The 21,262-nt window shown below is 37.1% G+C and overlaps 1 protein-coding gene across 2 annotated transcripts in view; it reads right to left on the bottom strand.

Moving 5' to 3' along the window:
- The window catches only part of LOC124144451 (ubinuclein-1-like), a 45,860-nt gene that overhangs the window by 23,785 nt on the left and 813 nt on the right, over positions 1 to 21,262 (bottom strand). For both annotated transcript variants that reach the window (XM_046513852.2, XM_046513853.2), the window contains exons 2-6: positions 12,575 to 12,676; positions 11,078 to 11,188; positions 1,876 to 2,028; positions 1,176 to 1,229; positions 223 to 347 (exon numbers count right to left, since the gene is read on the bottom strand). In XM_046513852.2, coding sequence (XP_046369808.2) covers positions 223 to 347; positions 1,176 to 1,229; positions 1,876 to 2,028; positions 11,078 to 11,188; positions 12,575 to 12,676 — 545 coding nt within the window. The remainder of the gene's footprint in view (positions 1 to 222; positions 348 to 1,175; positions 1,230 to 1,875; positions 2,029 to 11,077; positions 11,189 to 12,574; positions 12,677 to 21,262) is intronic.

Here is a 21,262-nt window from a genome sequence, read left to right as displayed (position 1 = left end):
AAAAAGGAAAAGGGACGGCAGACAGACAGACATGCTGATCAATATATCTCCCCGTCTTATAACCGGGGGATAGAACAGGTGAGGAGCAGATGGTTCTCATAGGTTTAACACTGGTGCCTGAGAAACACTAAAATATTACCTGAATCTCACACAAAGTTTTGATACATAGTTTTTAACTTTCCAGTAGTAAGTGATCATCGTAACCATGGTTAGCGTACATACTTGAGTTTATTTTTGTCCAGTGGTTTTCTGCCTCTCTTCACCACAATCTTCTCCCCATCTGGACCAATCACCAGCCTCTTCTTCTTCTTCTTCTCCCCATCAACCCCCTCCTTCAGCTTGCGCTTCTGTGGGGTGAGCAGTCAGTGAATGAGTGTGGACTTACATCATAGTATTCAATCTTTCAGCTTTATCATCAAGCCGTCTTCATTATGTGGGTGTAAGGAGAGTATGTACAGATACAGCACTGTAGACAGGTTATGACCGTGACCCATCTTGGTCCGTGGTCCTTTGTCCAGTGTCATTCATAACTAATAGCCTTCTCCTCACATTTGAAACATCGAGCTATTCACACATGCAATTTCATTTTTTTCTTGGATATTTTGTTGCCTTAAATATTTCTATTAAGGTGAGTATGTTGAAAAACACTAAATAATTTAGATTTTCATCCACATCATCTTGACATGGGATAAATAATACAATGTATAATTGAGGATGGCAATATGAAGACATGAGGAGTCACCCAGTGTGTGATCAGGAAAGAATGAATGAGTGTTATTTTTTTAAACTTCATCAACACTGAAGCTGTATCACAGCAACATGTAAATAATAGAATCTGTACCAGACAAACCAGTGTTAACAGGATTGTGAATGACCCACACTGCGAGGATACGTCAGCCACGTCACACATAGCAACCACCAAATCCTGAATTTGGTAGGTCCATACAAAAAGGGGTGCTAGGGACAACTTATAGCATCTTCTCCTCAAAGGGAGGTGAAAACAGATCCAGAACTATGACAGCATATCAGCCTTGTCCAAAGCAATCTTACCACCTTCCCCATCGTATGATTCCTGTAACTCATGATGGTCTAAGCAGGTAGATTGATTAAGCAGAACAGAGGCTAGACAGCTCTGTTCCCTTCCCTCTTCATTCTTAGCACCCCGGAGTACCTACCTTGGGGCCATTTTTCTTGACTTCAGCATTTGAGTCAGAGTCAGACTCAATCGTCTGGAATAAAGAACGTTCATAGTTATCTACACCATTAGAATACAACATTGTCAGTACTTCACAGGTTTGTCATAATAAAAACAACATTATTATTTATGCTTCTTATATAGAGTCAAACTTTGTTTTATGCTCAAAACATGTACCATTATTATCCCGGGAAATGGATCAGTATACTTTCAATGTTTCATGATATACTGCCGAAATGAAGAGTTGAAGTGATGCATGCTTTCCTTAAGTCAAGCAGTTATAATAAGGTAGAGTAGAATTCATGGAAGTCAAATGAGCCCCACTCTGCATGAGCTTTAGTGCACACCCTACAGATGCCTCATACTGAAGGAATGTGGAGAGCAGAGGGCAGCAAGGCTGTAGCACAGGTTGCAGGAGAAATATTGCAATGTTGGTTAAAAATGGGCGACCATACTGCAAAGCAGCCACATACTAGATTCAAAGGTGATCATGGCAATAGAAGGAACATAGTGGATATAAACCCACGAAGTACTGACAATGAGAATACAATTGGTTTTATTTTACATGTCCTATTTTAAGACATGACACATTTGTCGTGTATTTGAAGATACTATTTCTAGGTTCTGCACACATACAAGAAAGGGACTGATCATACGAAGGCCAATTTTCTGACACTAACCCTGATTTTCCTCTTCTTCTTGAGGCCAGAACTCTTGAGGCCCTGGAAATCATCTGTGGAATCTTCGGATGCATACCGGAAGTCGAGAGCACCTGAGTTGATGTAGAATCCTCCAAGTTTTGTCGTCAAACACCGAGGAACAATCTCATCATACTGTTACAACAAAGAAATAAGCGTTATGTTTCCATTCTTGATCAATATATTTCAAACTATCATAAATGATTGAAGGGCCGGATAGAAGTTCATTTCATCGGTTATCATGTGGTGAGGGTGTAACGGTGCACTGAAACAACTCAATATTAAACTCAGCAATTTCGTACAGGGTAAGCATGGTTACATGATTAATAGGTTGTGAGAGAGAGAGAGAGAGAGAGAGAGAGAGAGAGAGAGAGAGAGAGAGAGGGTTACATGATTAATAGGTTGTGAGAGAGAGAGGGAGAGAGAGAGAGGGTTACATGATTAATAGGTTGTGAGAGAGAGAGGGAGAGAGAGAGAGAGAGAGAGAGAGAGAGAGAGGGTTACATGATTAATAGGTTGTGAGAGAGAGAGAGAGAGAGAGAGAGGGTTACATGATTAATAGGTTGTGAGAGAGAGAGGGAGAGAGAGAGAGAGAGAGAGAGAGAGAGAGAGGGTTACATGATTAATAGGTTGTGAAAGAGAGAGAGAGAGAGAGAGAGAGAGGGTTACATGATTAATAGGTTGTGAAAGAGAGAGAGAGAGAGAGAGAGAGAGAGAGAGGGAGAGAGAGAGAGAGAGAGAGAGAGAGGGAGAGTGAGAGAGAGAGAGAGAGAGAGAGAGACTTCAGATTGCGAGATGGGTAGTCTGGATGAACGAGGCTACCTATTATGTCATCAATATGGAATGTTGACGTAAAATTATATATTAGTTCTTTTGTGATTGTATCACTATCAGAAAGTATTGATACACAAGGGTTGTATTGTGATACGTGTACTGCTGACGGACGTATTTCAATACTGATATACCAGTGATAATGCACACCCCATTTGGAAACAGGCCCTCTTTAACAATGATCAATGAAACGAGGCTATTATAAACAATTCAACATTCATTTGGTTCTCAAAACAATTCTTACATCACAGAAAAGGAAACACTACAGGCTTCGTGGCTCACCCAACTTGCAGCATGGTGAATCAAATTCCATACATTATCATACATTAAAATCATATATGTGATAAAAATGTAAAAATACTTGACAAAAAGACAAATTGCAACATATATATTTCTTAACGATGTTCACATATAAATAATGTTGGTCAAAATGACATTTGCAAATTTCTGATATATAAGCTAGTTTTGCACCCTGAAAAACTTAGTAGTTTCAAATTGAAAGTCACATTTCGTATTACAAGAATCAAAAGCATCAGAAGGTCAAAGTCACAGCTGAGCCATTATGCAAAGATACATGTGTAATACCTAATGGATATACATATCATGTCAAGAGTCTTATACCTCTTCATGAATGTCATGCTTAAGATTAGCTAGCACATTAAGTATCTGGAAAAAGAACTATCTCATATTTTCCAAAAACGACAGAGATTCTTAAATTAGCATGATTACTGGTTCTGAAAAAAATGTTCAGATTTTTCAAAGCGGATCAATGCATTTGGCAAATCCTGTTTTGATCCTACAATATTTTCATCATGTAGTCTTGGCCTTTTATTTCATATTAGTTTGTCAAACTGACAGAACTAAAAAAAAAAAAAAAAAAAAACCGAATTAGAAAAAAACAAGTATTTGTCACAGAGTGACGAAATATCCCCCGCCATATACACCATAGTACCAAATATGAAGACAATCCAGCGATTAGTTCTTGAGATATTGTGGCAACACCGTTTTCCAACTCCAAAAACAGATTTGCCTGCTGTGACCTTGAAAATGGGGTCAAGGTCACCAAATCTGACAGGTGTATGCGGTGTCTGTATATACACTATAGTTCCAAATATGAAGACAATCCAGCGATTAGTTCTTGAGATATCGTGGCAACACCGTTTTCCAACTCCAAAAGCAGATTTGCCTGCTGTGACCTTGAAAATGGGGTCAAGGTCACCAAAACCGACTGGTGTCTGCAGAGTCTGTATATACACCATAGTTCCAAATATGAAGACAATCCAGTGTTTAGTTCTTGAGATATCGCGGCAACAAACAGGTGGGACGTACGGACGGACGGACGGACGGACGGTCGTGAATACTATATCCCCCGCTTCGCGCTTTCGCGCGGCGGGGATAATTACAATGAATATTCTTTTACATCTGACTGTTTCATGATTGGGGATTTGTCCAAGGAACGCTGAAGCCATGTAATTTACAGTTGTTCGGAGGACAAAACTACCACCATTCACACACAGATGCTTCCTTTAACCATGTTAACTACTGTAGAGTTAGCAATGGAAGTCTAGATCGACACTGTTGGATGTTTCTCCTCTCAACTCTTGGTTGTCTTACTGCAATTTGTTGTGATTATATGATAAAGTTACTGTCAAACCATCAACGAACACTCATCTTTATTACCTCCAAAACCTGTTTGTTTTTCATTCATAAATATTAGGTTAATTTGGAAGCTGAAATTTTTATAGTGCTAGTCCAATGAGATACTATGCCGCAGTTTAACATGGATACCTAACTCATCCACAATGTACTGAGTTGTCCTTGTTTTATCCTGTTAAAGCCCAGCGCCAGGCAGGGAAACAACAAGCACCATATTTTAACTTCTTTTGTATGACGCAGCCGGAGATGAAATCCCCAATCTTCCCTTTTCTAGGCAGACACTCCCTCCACTAGTCTACAGAGGCGACCTCTAAGATTATGCAAACTTGAAACTACAGGGGTTTATTTGGACCTCCTCAGAGGCCAATATTCTGCAGTCTACAGCAAATGACAGTACTTTAGAAAATGGATATAACGAATTGTTTCGTTCTTATAGAGCGAATAAACGGATACAACGAACTGTTAAAAATCCCTGATTTATCTCCTATATATTATCATATCAAATTTTCGTTCATAACAAACTCTCTACAGCGAACTAACGGATATAGCGAACTGATATCTGATCACTGACAAGCCCATCTACCACTAATTAGTCATGTGTATAGCGAACTGAGAAATCTCACTCAGTGTCAAGTGTCACTGACAATTGGCTGTACGCAATCAGACACAAATCAACACAATAGCGGCAAACAAAGCAATCACTGGTGACGATTCAACCTTGTTAAACTTGCATTATGTTAATCTTACCTGTCCATGTAATTGGACTAATCTAGTCTGTAAAACAAACAAATTTCATTCAATAATGTTTACATTAATTTTGGTGATATTGGAATATACTATTCTGAAAAAATAATAATTTTAGATACAATTTCTTCCGAACATTGCATTAATTTTTTTGAAGTTGTATCATTTGGTACTTTTTAACTGAAACACCGGTAGATGCAGGAGGAAACGTGTATAAACGGGTATGTGTATTGTGTTTTGTTTTAGCCAAGATGGCGGACTTTTCCAAGCAAAAGCGTATATAACGAACAACGTATATATATAACATATACTCTGGTCCCTTGCAGTTCGTTATATCCATGTTCTACTGTATATATTCCCAGATCACATATTTGATGTGATATAGCAATAAGTAATGGTATGATTTGTATGGGAGACTTGTATATCACTGACCAATTGGAGCAAACTAATGATGCTTTTCCACAATTGCCAGCCAAGTTTGTAACCTGGATAAATCCGTGAAACTAACGACAACATAAATGGCCTTTGTAGCTGAGAACCCATTTCTGGGCACCTTATACTAATTGGCATCACCTGTTTGGACAAATAGATAACACGGTGGCCATTTATCCTCAAACATCCAAGGACTTAATGACTTGGACATGTAGGAGGCCCACTGTGCAGAACAAAATTAATTATGTAACTTAATCCTCAAAGCATGATGTTAACACATTGATTTTATGCAATCAAGTCAAAATCATCTGAAAATAGATTTTATCTGCAGGCTGAGCTGCATATAACCATGACAACTGTCTCCCTAAATGTTTCATCCACAAGTACCTGTCTGCCAACAAAAACAGTTTACACATTTATTTTTGATGACGAGGACTGCCAGACAATATATTATTAAAAAAAATTACAGCAACAATGTTGCCATTTGTATTGGTGTTCAATTGTTTAGTTAGACTTAAAGTTTAAAACACTGAAACCCGGTCATCACCATGTCATGGACTTATCTTGGTCCAGCTGCCCAGGGGCTCATATTCAGGCCCGAGTCTACACCAAATCTACATGCCCCCCCCCAAAGCATTCCAAATTCATGTTAATACAGTACTAATTCATGTTAATACAGTTCTAATTCATGTTAATACAGTTCTAATTCATGTTAATACAGTACTAATTCATGTTTATACAGTTCTAATTCACGTTAATACAGTACTCATTTATGTTAATACAGTAATTTTTGTTTATACAGTACTAATTCATGTTAATTCAGTTCTAATTCATGTTAATACAGTTCTAATTCACATTTAACATAGTAAAAATTCAGGTTAATACAGTTGTAATTCATGTTAATACAGTACTAATTCATTATGATACAGTATTAATTCATGTTAATACAGTATTAATTCATGTTAATTCAGTATTAACTCATGTTAATACAGTATTAACTCATGTTAATACAGTAATTCAAGTTAATACAATACTTATTGATGATAACAGAGTACTAATTCATGTTAATACAGTACTAATTCATGTTGATACAGTACTAATTCACATTAATACAGTGCTAATTCATGTTGGTTGGTTGGTTTGTTGTTTAACGCCGCACTCAGCAATATTCCAGCTACATGACGGCGGTCTATAAATAATCGAGTCTTTACCAGACAATCCAGTGATTGATTTCATGAGCATCGATCCACGCAATTGGGATGGATGACATGCATGAACCAAGTCAGCGAGCCTGACCACCCAAACCCGTTAGTCGCCTGTTACGACAAGCATAGTCGCCTTTTACGGCAAGAATGGGTTGCTGAAGACCTGGGCCTAGATTTTCGAAACGCTCTTAGCTAAGATAAATCTTAACAACTTACGTTCAAAGATAAGTTATTTTAAGGTTAAGATAAGATAGATTTTCGAAACTACCGTAAACCTGTCGCAGATCATTCAGAGTTACGATACCTATCATAACTCTGACAGAGAACTCATTTGTGTTAGAGATGGAAAAAGCGGGGTGTTTCCCAGTGACGTCACGGGGATTTCCCAGCTGCTGACAATAACAACAACATAGATACATGTAAGTGACACGGAATTCATGATTACATTGTCAGGTCACATTGTTTAACATGCACATATTTGTGTGAAATTCTGTACAATCCTACATATGTCATACATGTGGACGTTTTGTTCTTATGATAAAAGATGCCATGACTACCCGAACACAAAAAGCATTCGTGTGCCATGCAATAGCATTTTTCAAAACCAATAAATGCTATAATCAATAAGTGTAGTGTTACCACACTTTAGCTATTAGAATTGAAATAATGTGCCCAAAGATACTTCACTATTTTCACTTCAAATGGTCCTCTCGTGAGCGTGCAGAACTTTACGATATAAACACATCGCGAACAAAGTCAAGGACGAAAGTAAGGGACGTTATTCTAAATGACAATGACGAGACCTTTGATCGAACAGCATATGCGTTCAGCATTTAACATGCGTGTTCAAGTCTGATGTTAAGTGATGTATACTGTATATTTTTGTGTTTATGTCAAAAGTCAAGTTTATATTAGTGTAAACACCAACATTATACGTGGAAACACTCAAAACAAAAAATGTTCAAGAAGCAGCGCACCCACAAGCAAGTTTTTAAGACAATCTAAGCTTGTTAAGTTTGTTTTGTTATTTATGTAGGCAATATATTTCACGAATTATCCAAGGACTTAAATACAATATCAAGCTATTAGTATTTAGATGATGAAATTATTTTTTTTATCTATCTCGATCCATAATTCTTTTCAAAATTTAAAGGTGACACTAATTTTCAGTCGCAAAGGGAGATAATTTAGGAATTGTCAAGTCATGTTGTCTCATGGAACATGCCACAAGTTAACGTGAACATACATATTATGTAGTCATTTTCTATCATTTTAGATTAAGTAGAGCTAATAAACTGATTTGTCTGATTTCAATTAAATCTGGCTGAGGAGCGAAATACCTTGTATGTGTCAAATCTGTTCCAGAAAGTAGTTCAATGTTTGGCTTGTCGAACAGAATTGCTGAGGATCAATTACTAATATTTGTCTGTTGAACCTATACGTTACAACGATTTTATTGTCTCAAGTATATCTATATTTTTTTTAAACCTTAAAACGGGAAGATGTAGACTTGAATATTCAAAAGACCAAAATATTTTAAAACCGGTTTATTGAATGCAAAGATTATTGTGTTGAAAATGTGTATTTTATATTGATCAGTAAATTTCATTCAGTAAACTTTTTTTCTGCGAACATATATTGGAAAGTGAATTTTGGACAATGTGCAATCTATGCTACATTTTGACGATAACCCAAACGAGCATGGGAACGAATTTTTTATTTAATTTGTCGATACGAAAATCTATGATTAACTTTTGCTGTCAAAATTTCAGTAAATTGTTATATTTAATGGAATACATGCCGTTAATCACCTGTTTGTAAAGAATGCAATTGTTCAACAGACAGTTTGTAAATCACTTTGTATCAAATATTTGTCTTTCAAGAGGACATAGATAACTTAGGTATTGAAATTAAAACGAAACAAATAAATACAATTACTTTTGCAAGAGTGAGTGAGTGAGTGAGTATGGTTTTACACCTTCCGTTTTTATCCTTCCCAAATTATCGAAAAGGTATGTTGTTTCACACTTCTTCAGCATGGACTCGGATAGAAATATATTGTAAGCTATCGACGCCACAGTTATGTGGATCGCTGTCGCGATTAAGAACATTTTTGGCGTGAAATCCTTAATGCGTTCTTTGTATTTTCAAAATGTCAACTTGAATCACTCAGTTTTACAAAATGAAATGTCAATGTTTGAACGTAAAGCAAACTACAGAACTAATCATGCTAATGGTTTGTCAAAATATCTATGGAAAAGTATGCAGCAATCTTGGATGAAGATAAAATAAACTTACGACAGGTATGGGGCTATCTTAGATTTACGACAATCTTAAGATATCTTAGGGCTATGATAGTTTTTCGAAAATATGCTACGATAGCCTACGATTTCCTTACGACAAATTTACGATAATTTTAGGGCTACGATCGTTTCGAAAATCTAGGCCCTGTTCTATCCCAGATCTTCACGGGTAACTAATTCATGTTAATACAGCACTAATTCACGTTAATACAGTACTATTTCATGTTAATACAGTATTAATTCATGTAAATACAGCACTAATTCATGTTAATACAGAACAAATTCATGTTTAGACAGTACTAATTTTGGATAGGACAGTACTAACTTAAATCTTATTGCCTTGTGGGCAGTGTAGAGAAAAATTCACTGATAACATGACCAACAAACATGACGAGGCCATAATGCCTACAGCCCTTTAAGTAGCCACCTTTTTGGTCACCAATGGGATTTAATTCTATGATTGGCGACCTAAATTTATCTACTGTTCGCCGCTTGGCTACCTAAATATATACATTACTGGTGACAATAATTATTTCTGATACAAAATGTTAAATGTTAAAAGTTAGTTCATATAAGAAAACCTTGACTCAAGATATCCTGGTTGTGTGATCTGGGCCATATTCCGATTTAACAGAATAATGTCGCCTCACATAATAATGCACGTGTACATCTTCTGGGGTATTTGTACCCTGTTGAAAATTTCATTTTCACGAACATAAGCCTTACTAAAAAATCTTCTTGTTCCGATAATGTGATTGACCCTATAAAATGCTTGCAACCTTCGAGCTTTGTCACTACATGTATAAATTAAATTGACTGATATTTGCTCCGCCCTTTTCTCGATTACCAGTTCCCTGATTGCAATGGAAGTCGTATGATCACACTTATCATCTGTCAATGAACATTTTGATGGCTCCATGCATTCGGTTACCCTATTAATAAATGATACTTTACAAAAAAGTAAATACTTACATTATTATTAAATGCACAATCAAATGCCCATCTTTAAAGTTCACATAATGAAGCCCCTAAAAACCTGTGTATGTCCTATCTCAAACTGTCACTGAGTCAGTCTGGCTCCTTGAAAGAAAGGTTGGCTCCTCAGACTTACAATTGGCTCCTAAGACTTACAATTGGCTCCTAGGACTTACATTTGGCTCCAAATATATTAATGTTATGAGGCACTTGGCTCCCTGGTCAAAATAAGAACTAAGCGGGCATGCTTAGTTTTAGATTACTGCAGAGAATGCAATTCTATGAATACGGTGTAAAGACACTTCTGAACTTCAGAAAATAAAAACTTAAAAATTTCCCAATATTTAACAAAACAATGTTTTGGGTTTGGAATCCAAGGTATCCCTGTGTTGAGTAAGCTTGCTGAACAACTCTTCCCAACAGACAATGTTCCAGATGCTCGAATGTAAGATTACAAGTGAGGGCAGTCCAATTAATGAGGCAACATGTGATTCTTCTGCCTGAATAAACAAGTAACTGTGGGGTTTGACTGAGTGAGCATGGTGAGTTTGGTTTAACAACTTTTTAAACAATATTTCAGCAATATCAGTTTTCCAGTTTGATTTGGGAGGAAAGGCCACAGTGATTCATGTCTAAGATGCTTACCACTTTGTTGAAACCCACAGGCCCAGATATGGTGCTGACAAAAGTAGAAATATAAATTGGGCGAACAGGGATTTGAACCCACAATCATTGGTATCTGTCATGCCCAAGGGACACAACTCTGTGCAGAGAATTGTGGCACCTTAGACGACAGGGCCATCCGTACCCCCAACAGAAATGAGAAACACAATGTAAGGGAAATATGGGATTCAAACCCACTATCAAAGGTTTCTCCACAGTGAGTTGCAAGTCCTAAGACCCCACAATCCAAAACCATGACTCCGCCTTCCATGTGGGTATAAACAATTGGAATGCTTGTCAGTGAGTTTAGCATCACATATCATTCCCACCCTTTTCTATACTTTTTTACAGGATTAATCAGATGGTAATACTTACAGCTTCAGAGTTGTCAATAAAAGCATCTGTCTCATCATAGCCGTCACCAAGGTCAACCAAGTCACGCAGCCGATCGCTTGGACGACCTTTCTTGGTTTTCACTTTCGGACCCTGAAAAAACCAATTACCAGTTAAATCTGCTGAATGACATTTGATGCTGGATAAAGAGAAGTATTCCACTATATAAACTGTCTATCAAATGTTGTAACATGCTTCAGTCAGCAATATTCCAGCTATATTGCATGCAGTGGCCTGTCAATCATCTGGACAAACTGGAGACTTGGGACAGCAATAGCGTCAGACAACAGGAAGTATTACTAGGAGGTGTCATTAATTGGAAATGTTAGTTTTGATATATTGACTACAAGTATCACGATATATCGATTACTAATAAAATAATTATTCTGTAGATGTATTCACATAAATTAGTAAAAATTACCTATGTAGACCTACAATTAATCAACTTCATGCTAAATAAGAACTAGGCTGATCCATGAATTTCTTTTAGTTGAATTTTCTCTGTACTTAACTATAGTAATCTTAATAAAAGTAAACATTTCTGTGGCAGTGATTTATTAAGTGAGTATTGATATGCATAAATTTCTATCAATACAGTATCGTCTTAAAAAATTATAACATTCCTGATATTACTTGATTTCATTTACCAACATATCTTTCTCAAATTAGAAATCTAAATTTTCATGAGTGAAAACTACAAGAAACACTTGCATGTATTCATTGTCAAAATCCCCAGATAATGTAACATTATATGGCCGCAAAAGTTGGGAGAAGTGAATTGAAGTTAGAAGTTGAAAATCGAAATTTTAGTCTTATTAGTTGTCCAAAATTTCATCTCAAAATCTAATCTGTCAGCCACTCATTGTGACAAGCATTTAATCTGCCAAGACAATCACACAATCAGAGTCAATAAGCCACTGACAATGCTTGATGCAAGGCATGTGTGTACGGTGGCCCATACCCGCCACTGGTGAGATCATTTTTCACAGTATGCCTCTATATTTTATCTGGCGGTGAGATAAAATATAGAGGTTTACTGGGGAAAATGATCTCACCAATGGTGGGTATGGGCCACCGTATGTGTGCAATGTCTGACAAAAGTTACAGCAAATTAGTTCATATATGTTCAAGAAATATACTGAATATTTTAAACAAGGAGGAATTAGTGAAAAAACATTGATTCCACTTATATTTCAACATGAATAGTAACAGTGACAAAATATACATATACTATTATTTATTAATAAATCTGGATGGTAGGTGTTTCACCAGCTTCCACCTGCAATGCTGTGTCTAGAAAACATCATAAAAGAAATCTCTGAAACTAACAGCTATGAGGAAAGGCCTTGACTTGTTATGAGACCAGACAAACTGTACTTGTGATATGAAAAATTCTGTTTTAATTGCATCCACAATTTCACTGTCTATTTCAGTGTGTGAAGATCAATACAAACAGTATTAACTTCACACTTAACCTACATATTTCTCTTCAAATGCCTTGGCAATGGCCTCCATCTTGTCAGCATCCTCATCGTCACCGAATGGGTTGTCAGGGTCTCCACCACCACGCTCTTTCTCACGCTGAATTCAAAACAAAGCCATGAAAGTGTCATTCATAATTAAAGACATCCTAGTGTTCCAAAATGATTGGTCATAAATGATACTTCAGTCTTACACGGCTCCCCATGTACATTTAAGGTTTGGGTGAAAATTATTTGAAGTGAAATCTTGAAGTATTACATGTGCAGTGTTTGAGATTAAGGAAGTCCTAGGGAGCCGAGAGCTCCCAAGCATGTGTGCATGGATGCATGCAAGAGGGAGGGAGAGGGAGACAGACATTACTGTTGAGGTCCTTGCCCACTGAGATGACATGCCAAAGTTTAATATGGATACCTCACTCAGAAACATTATACTCCAAGCTGACTAGTCCTTGTTTCAATGCCAAATGCCAGATTAAGGAATTTCAGGATTAACAAATCATTGCAGCGATAGAAACTAACAGTTTTAGTACACCAGTCCTTATAATGATAACATATAGCAAAACCCTGGAAATGGCAATAGTCCTGGTGATACCGTAACTATTGGGCAGTTTGGCAAGTACTATAGGACTAGAGCCAATTTCTGACACAGCATTGGTAGATAGTATTGTTTGGGCAAGAGAGTGACTTTGAGGCTCACTGCCTGCTGATGCAATTATGCATTGTACTCGCGCAAGATTATGTTTATCGACTTACACAAATTCGCAATATTATATTTGTATTCAATATTTATCCCACTGTCAGCATCAGTTCAGCTCAATTTTCTTGTTTCCATGGAAATCAACATTTTAAAAAAGTCACAAATTTTAACAAACATGATCATGTCATAAGAGAATTTTAAAAAGTTTGCGATCATGTTGAGTGTGGAATAATTAATGTACCAAGAGCATGCATGAGTTTATTATGATGCTTCACGTCATGACCCAGTCACCGAGATTCCAGCCATATTATCTGATCAGGACAGCCTGAAAACAGTCTGGACCAGGCAAACCAGTAATACATAGCATGAACAACAATCCATGCTCTCAAGGTAGCAAAGTTTGAAAGGACATTTTACTCCATCAATATAATTATTTTTTTTAAATTATAAGGACACTTTGGATGACTGTCAGCCACAGTCCTTGAAAATGAACCAGCAGCGGTAGAAGCTAACATTCTTAGTCCACTAGTCCTTATAATGATATCATATAGCCAAACCCTTAAAAAGGGCAAATTTCTACTTACTAGTCCTTATGATACCTTAACTATTGGGCAGTTTGGCAAGGACTATAGGACTAGTGTAAATTTCTAACGGTGACCAGTCTGAAAAGCCTGTACAATACACCATCAGTCAGGTGATATGCTTTGACCACAAGCACAGATTCGGGATAAGAAAATAACATATATTTTCACTAGTCCCAAAATGATCTCAAACACAGACATTTATCTAGTGTTACAATAATAGTCCACAAGGAAATGTCACTACTCGTCCCAGAATTTCATCTGTCTCAAACCTGCAAACTTTACAACATTTGACCCATGAAGATCCGGGTAGAGAATAGGTCTTCAGGTGTGGTGTTGTGTACCTTGTCGAACTCATGTGTCAACTGATCGCACCAACTCAATCATTAACTGCAGCCATGACAAGATTACCACTAGATTGATTACTTGAAACAAAATTTAGCTGTCAGAGAATGGATGTACATACATTTCAAAAATAGAGGATATTTCATGTGTCCAGTGAAATATCTCCTTTTCCCCCCGTCATGTCCCAAAATACAACTTCACACGATAAGACTGACAACAGCCTTTTCACAACATCCAGGTCCTGCCATGGCCCTCCAGGCCTCCAGATTTAAATCCAATCAAACATTTATCAGAAGCACTTGATCATGACTCCGAGCATGTCAGCAACAACCACAGAACCTCCAATAGTTGACACAAGCACCGCAGGCAGAGTGGGTGGACATTCGCAACAATTTGGGATCTGATTGCTTCCATGGGACGGTGATGCCAGGCAGTTTGGACTCTAATGGTGGCCATACAAGATGTTGAGAATAGGTGACCTTCACCTTGAAAATCTACTGTTCCATGTGTGCCATACGGAACCTAGGACAATAACAACGTGTGCCAGTTTCCAACAATCGATTACCATCTGTTTATTCTTTTTATAACAGTAATATACATCTAAGATCAGTTTTGCCTTTCTTTTCTTGCAGAGTATATATAACAAAAGGAACTACCATATTCGATGTAATAAGCGCCCAGGGCACTCTCAAAATTAGAAATAGGGGGCTCTTATTAGAATATTATTTTGGTGAAAAAAATGAGTTGAAAGATAAATTTCATGGTTATGCTGACAGCCTGAAATGTTTATGTACAACAGATATATTTTTCCAGAATTTTATTGCCCATAATTAAGGGTGCATATAGCACACGAGTGCGTATTATATGCGAATAAATTAGTCTTGTGTACACTGATCACTCGGAAGGGGTGCTAATTGGGATTGTTCACCAGCCAATGTATCAGCAAATGTCACCGTGGGCACTTATTAGAGAGGGGCGCTTATTACGTCGAATACGGTATTCCTTATACAATAAAAGTTTCAGATATTATTTCTACTGATCACTCTATTCAAATTCTTTTTATGATTATATAAGGTACATGTATATCTGAACTGAATCCCTGGTATCACAGGAGAAAATGTGTTTACAGCTCATTGTTATTTCAGGCTCTCATCATATGATAATCTTAACATCTCCACTTGAACAAATTCCAAGCATAACAGGAAATCGGTTGAAATTTCAAGTCATTATGTTTTATCACAAAGTTTACATTTTTACTGACCAAATTTATCCCCTGTTTATTCATCTGAAGCGATACGATGCAGTGTTCGACTGCGTATTATATACAACATGGCAATTTTCCCTGAAACTTGCACCCAAGAATGTGGGGTGTGTATTGTACCTAAGTGTAAATAACACACAAGAAAATATGATAATAATATGATAATAATGCAGACATAGCTGAGACACAATAGCTGGGATCAAACATCCAAAGTTTCAGATTCATAGGCCTTGTAGTTGAAAATATGAAATTAACAACAGACACACAACCAGACAATGGAAAACATGCCACAACATGAGGTCACTTAAATTGCAATCAGGTGAGCGAAAAGCCGAAAACAAGATGTGAATAATGTCAGCTTATTCCCCAAACCCAAATTCACATTTCAATTACCTTGAATTCCAGTCAGTAGAATTTCTAAAGAGGCAAAACCTACCCACAATTCTGGCAAAGGTGCGAGGGCTCGTTTCACGATATTTTACATGATACATGTAACACTTCCACCTTACGTCAATATTGGCTATATTATCAGTTAGGGTAGACATACCGAATGTAATATCTCTTGAATATTTGCACGTACTACTGATCCATTGTTTATGACATAAAATATTGATAACATTATGTCATCTGAACAACAGGCTACGTGCAATTATGTTTCTCTGTAGGGTTTTTTTTTTCATTGTAATATCTCTTGAATATTTGCACGTACTACTGATCCATTGTTTATGACATAAAATATTGATAACATTATGTCATCTGAACAACAGGCTACGTGCAATTATGTTTCTCTGTAGGGTTCTTTTTCATTTTCTATATCCCACAACCATTACACTGATGACAAAGAAATGATGTACAGTCAAGTCTCGTTAATCCGACACTTGTTAATCCGACACTCGGCTTTATCCGACACAAATGATGGGAACCGATTGATTCAGCGCTATTTAGTCCCGTTAATCCGACATTCTCGCACTCCGACTCCGACACACCTAATTTGCAACGAATTACCGAAATCACTCATTAATCAGACACAGTGGTCAGCGTACTCCGTGGTCATCTGCCCGCGAGTACACAACCCCGTGTTTTGACACGCACTGGCTGCAGAGATTAACTTTAACAATTAACACTAGATGCCGGGATCATAAAGAATTTCAAGCTTTATTATAAGAAACAAATGAAATTACACCTCGACAATGTTGATGCTGAAGAACCACCAGCCCTAGACGTCAAGCGAACAGGGGACTTTGAGAAATGTGCCTTCAAAATGTGAGAAACAGAAAACACTGACAGACTATTTTAAGTAGATGAAGCAAGTTGTTAAGACAGTAGCACTTGCATTTACACGAGGAAACACACGGTTATTATCTATCGTGAAGATGTCCGATTTTCGATCACAAATTACTTAATTTCGTTAATCCGACATACTCGTTAATCCGACACAATCATGTGCAACCAACGATGTCGGATTAACGAGACTTGACTGTATTGAGTCCTATTTAGTACAATCTATCTGGTGAAAAGCATATTTGTCCTTGGTTCAGCAGCAAAGGAAATACTAGGGTGTCACACTGCCTTTGACCAGTGTTTTGAAAAGTCTATTATTCAAGTTTGATGTTATAAATAGACCATGAGGAGCAGGGTTAGAAGTAAACTGAAAAGCTTCACTAGCCAGGGTAAAGATAAAATGTACTTCTACTGTTAAAACAATGGGGAAATTAGGAAATTTGTACTAGCCCCCAGGATTATTTACAAGCCCTGGGCTCGCGGTATTTTCCCCGAGGAGTGAGTGAGGATTAACGTTGCTTTGAACAGTTTTTAGTTGAGATTTGAAACTTGAAGCAACAATCATAGGGTTTCAATGCAACTCAGCACAGTAAATTACGATACCTTAAGGCAATTTTGTCACCATACTGTTTTCACAAGGAAAATGTAAATTTACTGATCATCAGTACGTAAAGCTTTATTGAGAGTTAACATCTCTTCTTTGAAAAGTAGTGTTGGTGATACTACAGTTATTAAACTGATAAGGTGATTACTCTGGAACAGGCAACATAGATGTAATGTCTATTTGCTCAACATCATGGAGATCCCTTTCTGTTTCTGGTGCCTCATGTTCGGCCTCTTTGGTCACTGGACCCGTGAAGATTCCGGGGTAGAATAGGTCTTCAGCAACCCATGCTTGCCGTAAAAGGCGACTAACGGGATCGGGTGGTCAGGCTCGCTGACTTGGTTGATGCATGTCATTGATCCCAATCACTGGATTGTCTGGTCCAGACTCGATTATTTACAGACCGCCATCATATAGCTGGAATATTGCTGATTGCGGCGTTAAACAACAAACCAATCGACCAACAAACTTTGGTCACTGGGTGAAATTAGTTACTGAATGTAAAGAATGTAAGGATGGAGTAATAAAGGTTTATTTTTGCAGCTGTAAATTTGACATCTTTTGACCATCTAAAAGAGGACTTCAAACACCCTTCTTCCTGTGATTTAGTATGAATGGTGAGCAAAATATAGTCATGAACATGAACATAGATGTGATTCAACATTCATAACACTATCCTCCATAATTACTGTAAAACGCTAAGAATATCATGAGCTCTGTGTTATCATGGTATCCGATTCCATAAATACTCATGTACCTAGGTCTGTTTTCAGGGACATGAGTAGTTTTAGGGCAGTATGCTCTAATTGTTTTCAATTTTTCAATTGTTTGTGTTACACTATAGTGTTTGTGTGCTGAACAACAATCATCACAGAAATCTGCTGAGCATGCCGAGTTGGTCACAAATCCAAAGTTGAGTAAAATTGTCTTGTCTAGTCAGCTCTTAAATAATAATGCATGTCCATATTATATTGATGCCATAATTGTCAGAAAAAGGATGACAAGTTCTGGCAAGTCAACTCCAAAACATATTTGGCACCGTCTAATATTGGAAGTACTTCATATAGTGACCAAAGCTCCACCATGTCTACCCTAACCATATATATTAAAACAATGTTGTAAATTAAAGACCTGACAGGAGTCAATCTTCTGACAAATATCTGCGATATAGCTTGACTAATGTTTAGTTTTTTGTTTGTTTGCTGCTTATGTTTAATTTCAGGGTTCGAAATTATCACAAGTCTGCTAGTCTGGGACTAAACTTCAGGAAGGACTAGCTTGTAGACTAACGCTTTTACCAGTAGACAGACAGCAAAACAGTATCGGATCATTAGTGAAGGGTAAAGACAATAAAAACAGCCTGCAAATGTAAACACTAGTTCGAAGTTTGAATCCAGTAAAATTCTGTTCAGACTAATAATCTCAGTTAATAACAGTAAAGATATAACATTTAATTATACTGAAAATGGTGCCAAGGTCCAGGTTGGGGCTAGTTGCCTCAAAAATGTTCAGCACAGATCATGAAATATATATATATAATCTCACCAGTGTCTTTGATATCAAATATATTGTTACAAGTTTAAAACTCCCAAGATTAATAAGAATTTATAAACTCTTATCAACGAGTGTTGATATGTTTGATATCAAAAGATGTGAGGGTGAGATCTGATTTATCATTCTTCCATCTTTTTCAGTTTGTGAACAGTAAGAACTAAAGTCCAGTGAAAAAAGTTGAGCTAAACAGCTTCAGTGGCAGAGATAAGTGATGTCATTCGATTGTGACATCATGATAATTGTTTACATCACAAGGGTCTGAAATGCATTGTGCTGCAATTTACTGTTATGATATCTCACTGGATTTCAATCTCAACCAAGCAATATCTTGCCATGGAGTTTTTATCAAAGAGTTTTGATATATTTGATATCAAAAGACACATGGGTGAGATTCTATTTATCATCCAACATCATTCTATCAACATTTTCAGTTTGAAGACAATAATAAGCAGTGTCTTAGTGTAAAAAGTACTGCTAACAGCTTCAGTAGCAGAGCCATCAGTGATGTTATTTGATTGTGATGTCATGGTAACCAATAACGTCACAATGGTCTGCAAAGCATTGTGATGCAATTTCATTGCTGCGATATAATTATAAACCATAACACATATGTGCTGATGAAAATAAATTTGGTCTAAATGTCTACTTTCTTGTGACCTTATACAAGCTGTTCAGCAATAATATCCAAAACTAAGACAGCAATAGAGTTGCCTCCCCTAAAGTGACCAGACTAAAGGATTATCAGAGAAAATGGTGTAGAAATTAACATTTTCCAGCCAGCATAGAGATAACATTTATAGAATCGTCATAATTCACTCATTTTTTCCAACTCTCATTACCCCTGTAAGAACGTAGAAAAGTGGCACACGTGTCCATAATGTCAGGGACTCACACACCTTACGCTACCTACACAAACTCTACTGGAGTGAATCGACTTGTAGACATGTAAATCACTCTTGCGAGCTTATGCAACGTCAGACACTTTGGGCAGCACACTAAACAGACACAAATTACAAGCCTGCTAACACAGCATAACATAGCTACACCTGCTTACAAATTAATTACAAATAACAGGACACTGACAGGTGTGCTAGAAATCTTTATTCAATGTGAAATAATGTATTATTCAGTCAGAAAAATAACATATTTACCCTTGTTTTCTGCAAAAGATTATAGCTCATTATTAGAAGGCCTTTAGTTTCAATAGGCAAAGTTTAATTCAAGTGTGTACAAGGATAGATTAATTAATTTCGAGATTGTTTTATGATTAATTATTTGCCAAACAATTATTCACGAAATTCACACTCTAAATTTCACATAAAACATCATATTTATACTGTGGAACAAATATTTCTAAATAAGGACCTGAACTGTTTCAATTGAAATCTATCGTGAAGTTCAACTTTATTTAAGATTGCGTCACTCCAAAACAAGAATATGTTCCAAATAACAAAAATACTTGGAAATCAGGACACAAGTACATGTATTCCCGTTCAAATATCAATTCAAACACATCTCCAAACAAAAATCCGGTAAAATCTGTATTTTCCACTTTCCCGCACGTGTAACCTAACGCGCGTGCATGTGCGCTCCGGCGTGAATGACGCGCATGCTAACCCACCCGCTACCCAGGGGCAGCAGTGCGCGCTCATATCTATCACGCGAAGACACCCCCAGCGCAGTCAAACCCCCAACACACAACTCAAGACCCGCCCGCTAACACCAACTCACACCACATGCGCAAAACGGCCCATCGTATGACCTTCCGCTGTCAAGTTCACCCAATCACCCAATAATCAATCAATAAAATCAATAACTTACTTACAAAAGATCGTGAAAATCAACCATCGTCAATAACGCACGCGAGTGCATTGTTTTCAACACAAGGAAGCGTCGGTATCAATGCATAGACAACTGTGCTAAAAATAGATCTTGACCTACTTAGTCTCTCCCCTCACGTGGGCAAACCCATACGATCGATCTTATTTACATAATGACAACAGAAATTAGATTTATCAATCATTCTCAAATATGTAATTACAGAAACACTTTAGCCTCCTGATAATATATACCCTAAACCACGACGCCAGAGCTTGACACGGCTAATATAATCCAATACATCGAATGACATGCAGCTGAATGTAGCGAAGTTTACAACTTTAGAAAGAAAATTAAACTTTCAACACAAAATATTATCACGTGATGTCAGTTAACCAAAATGTACATGTCTGTTCCCTTATCTCCAATTCTTCCCGAACACAAATAATAAAGTTGATCAAAAACATCTTATGCCTGTTTCCGCCTAAAAGTAGCGCTGCATAATGTATGAAAATCTCCCAACCTGCCAACCCAGCCTTGGCAGA

Source organism: Haliotis rufescens, unplaced genomic scaffold (genome assembly GCF_023055435.1).
Source record: "Haliotis rufescens isolate VD_foot unplaced genomic scaffold, xgHalRufe1.0.p SCAF_7, whole genome shotgun sequence".
In the NCBI taxonomy this organism is placed as follows: domain Eukaryota; kingdom Metazoa; phylum Mollusca; class Gastropoda; order Lepetellida; family Haliotidae; genus Haliotis; species Haliotis rufescens.
Note: the sequence above shows the minus strand (reverse complement) of the source record. Positions and strands in the feature narration are given on the sequence as shown.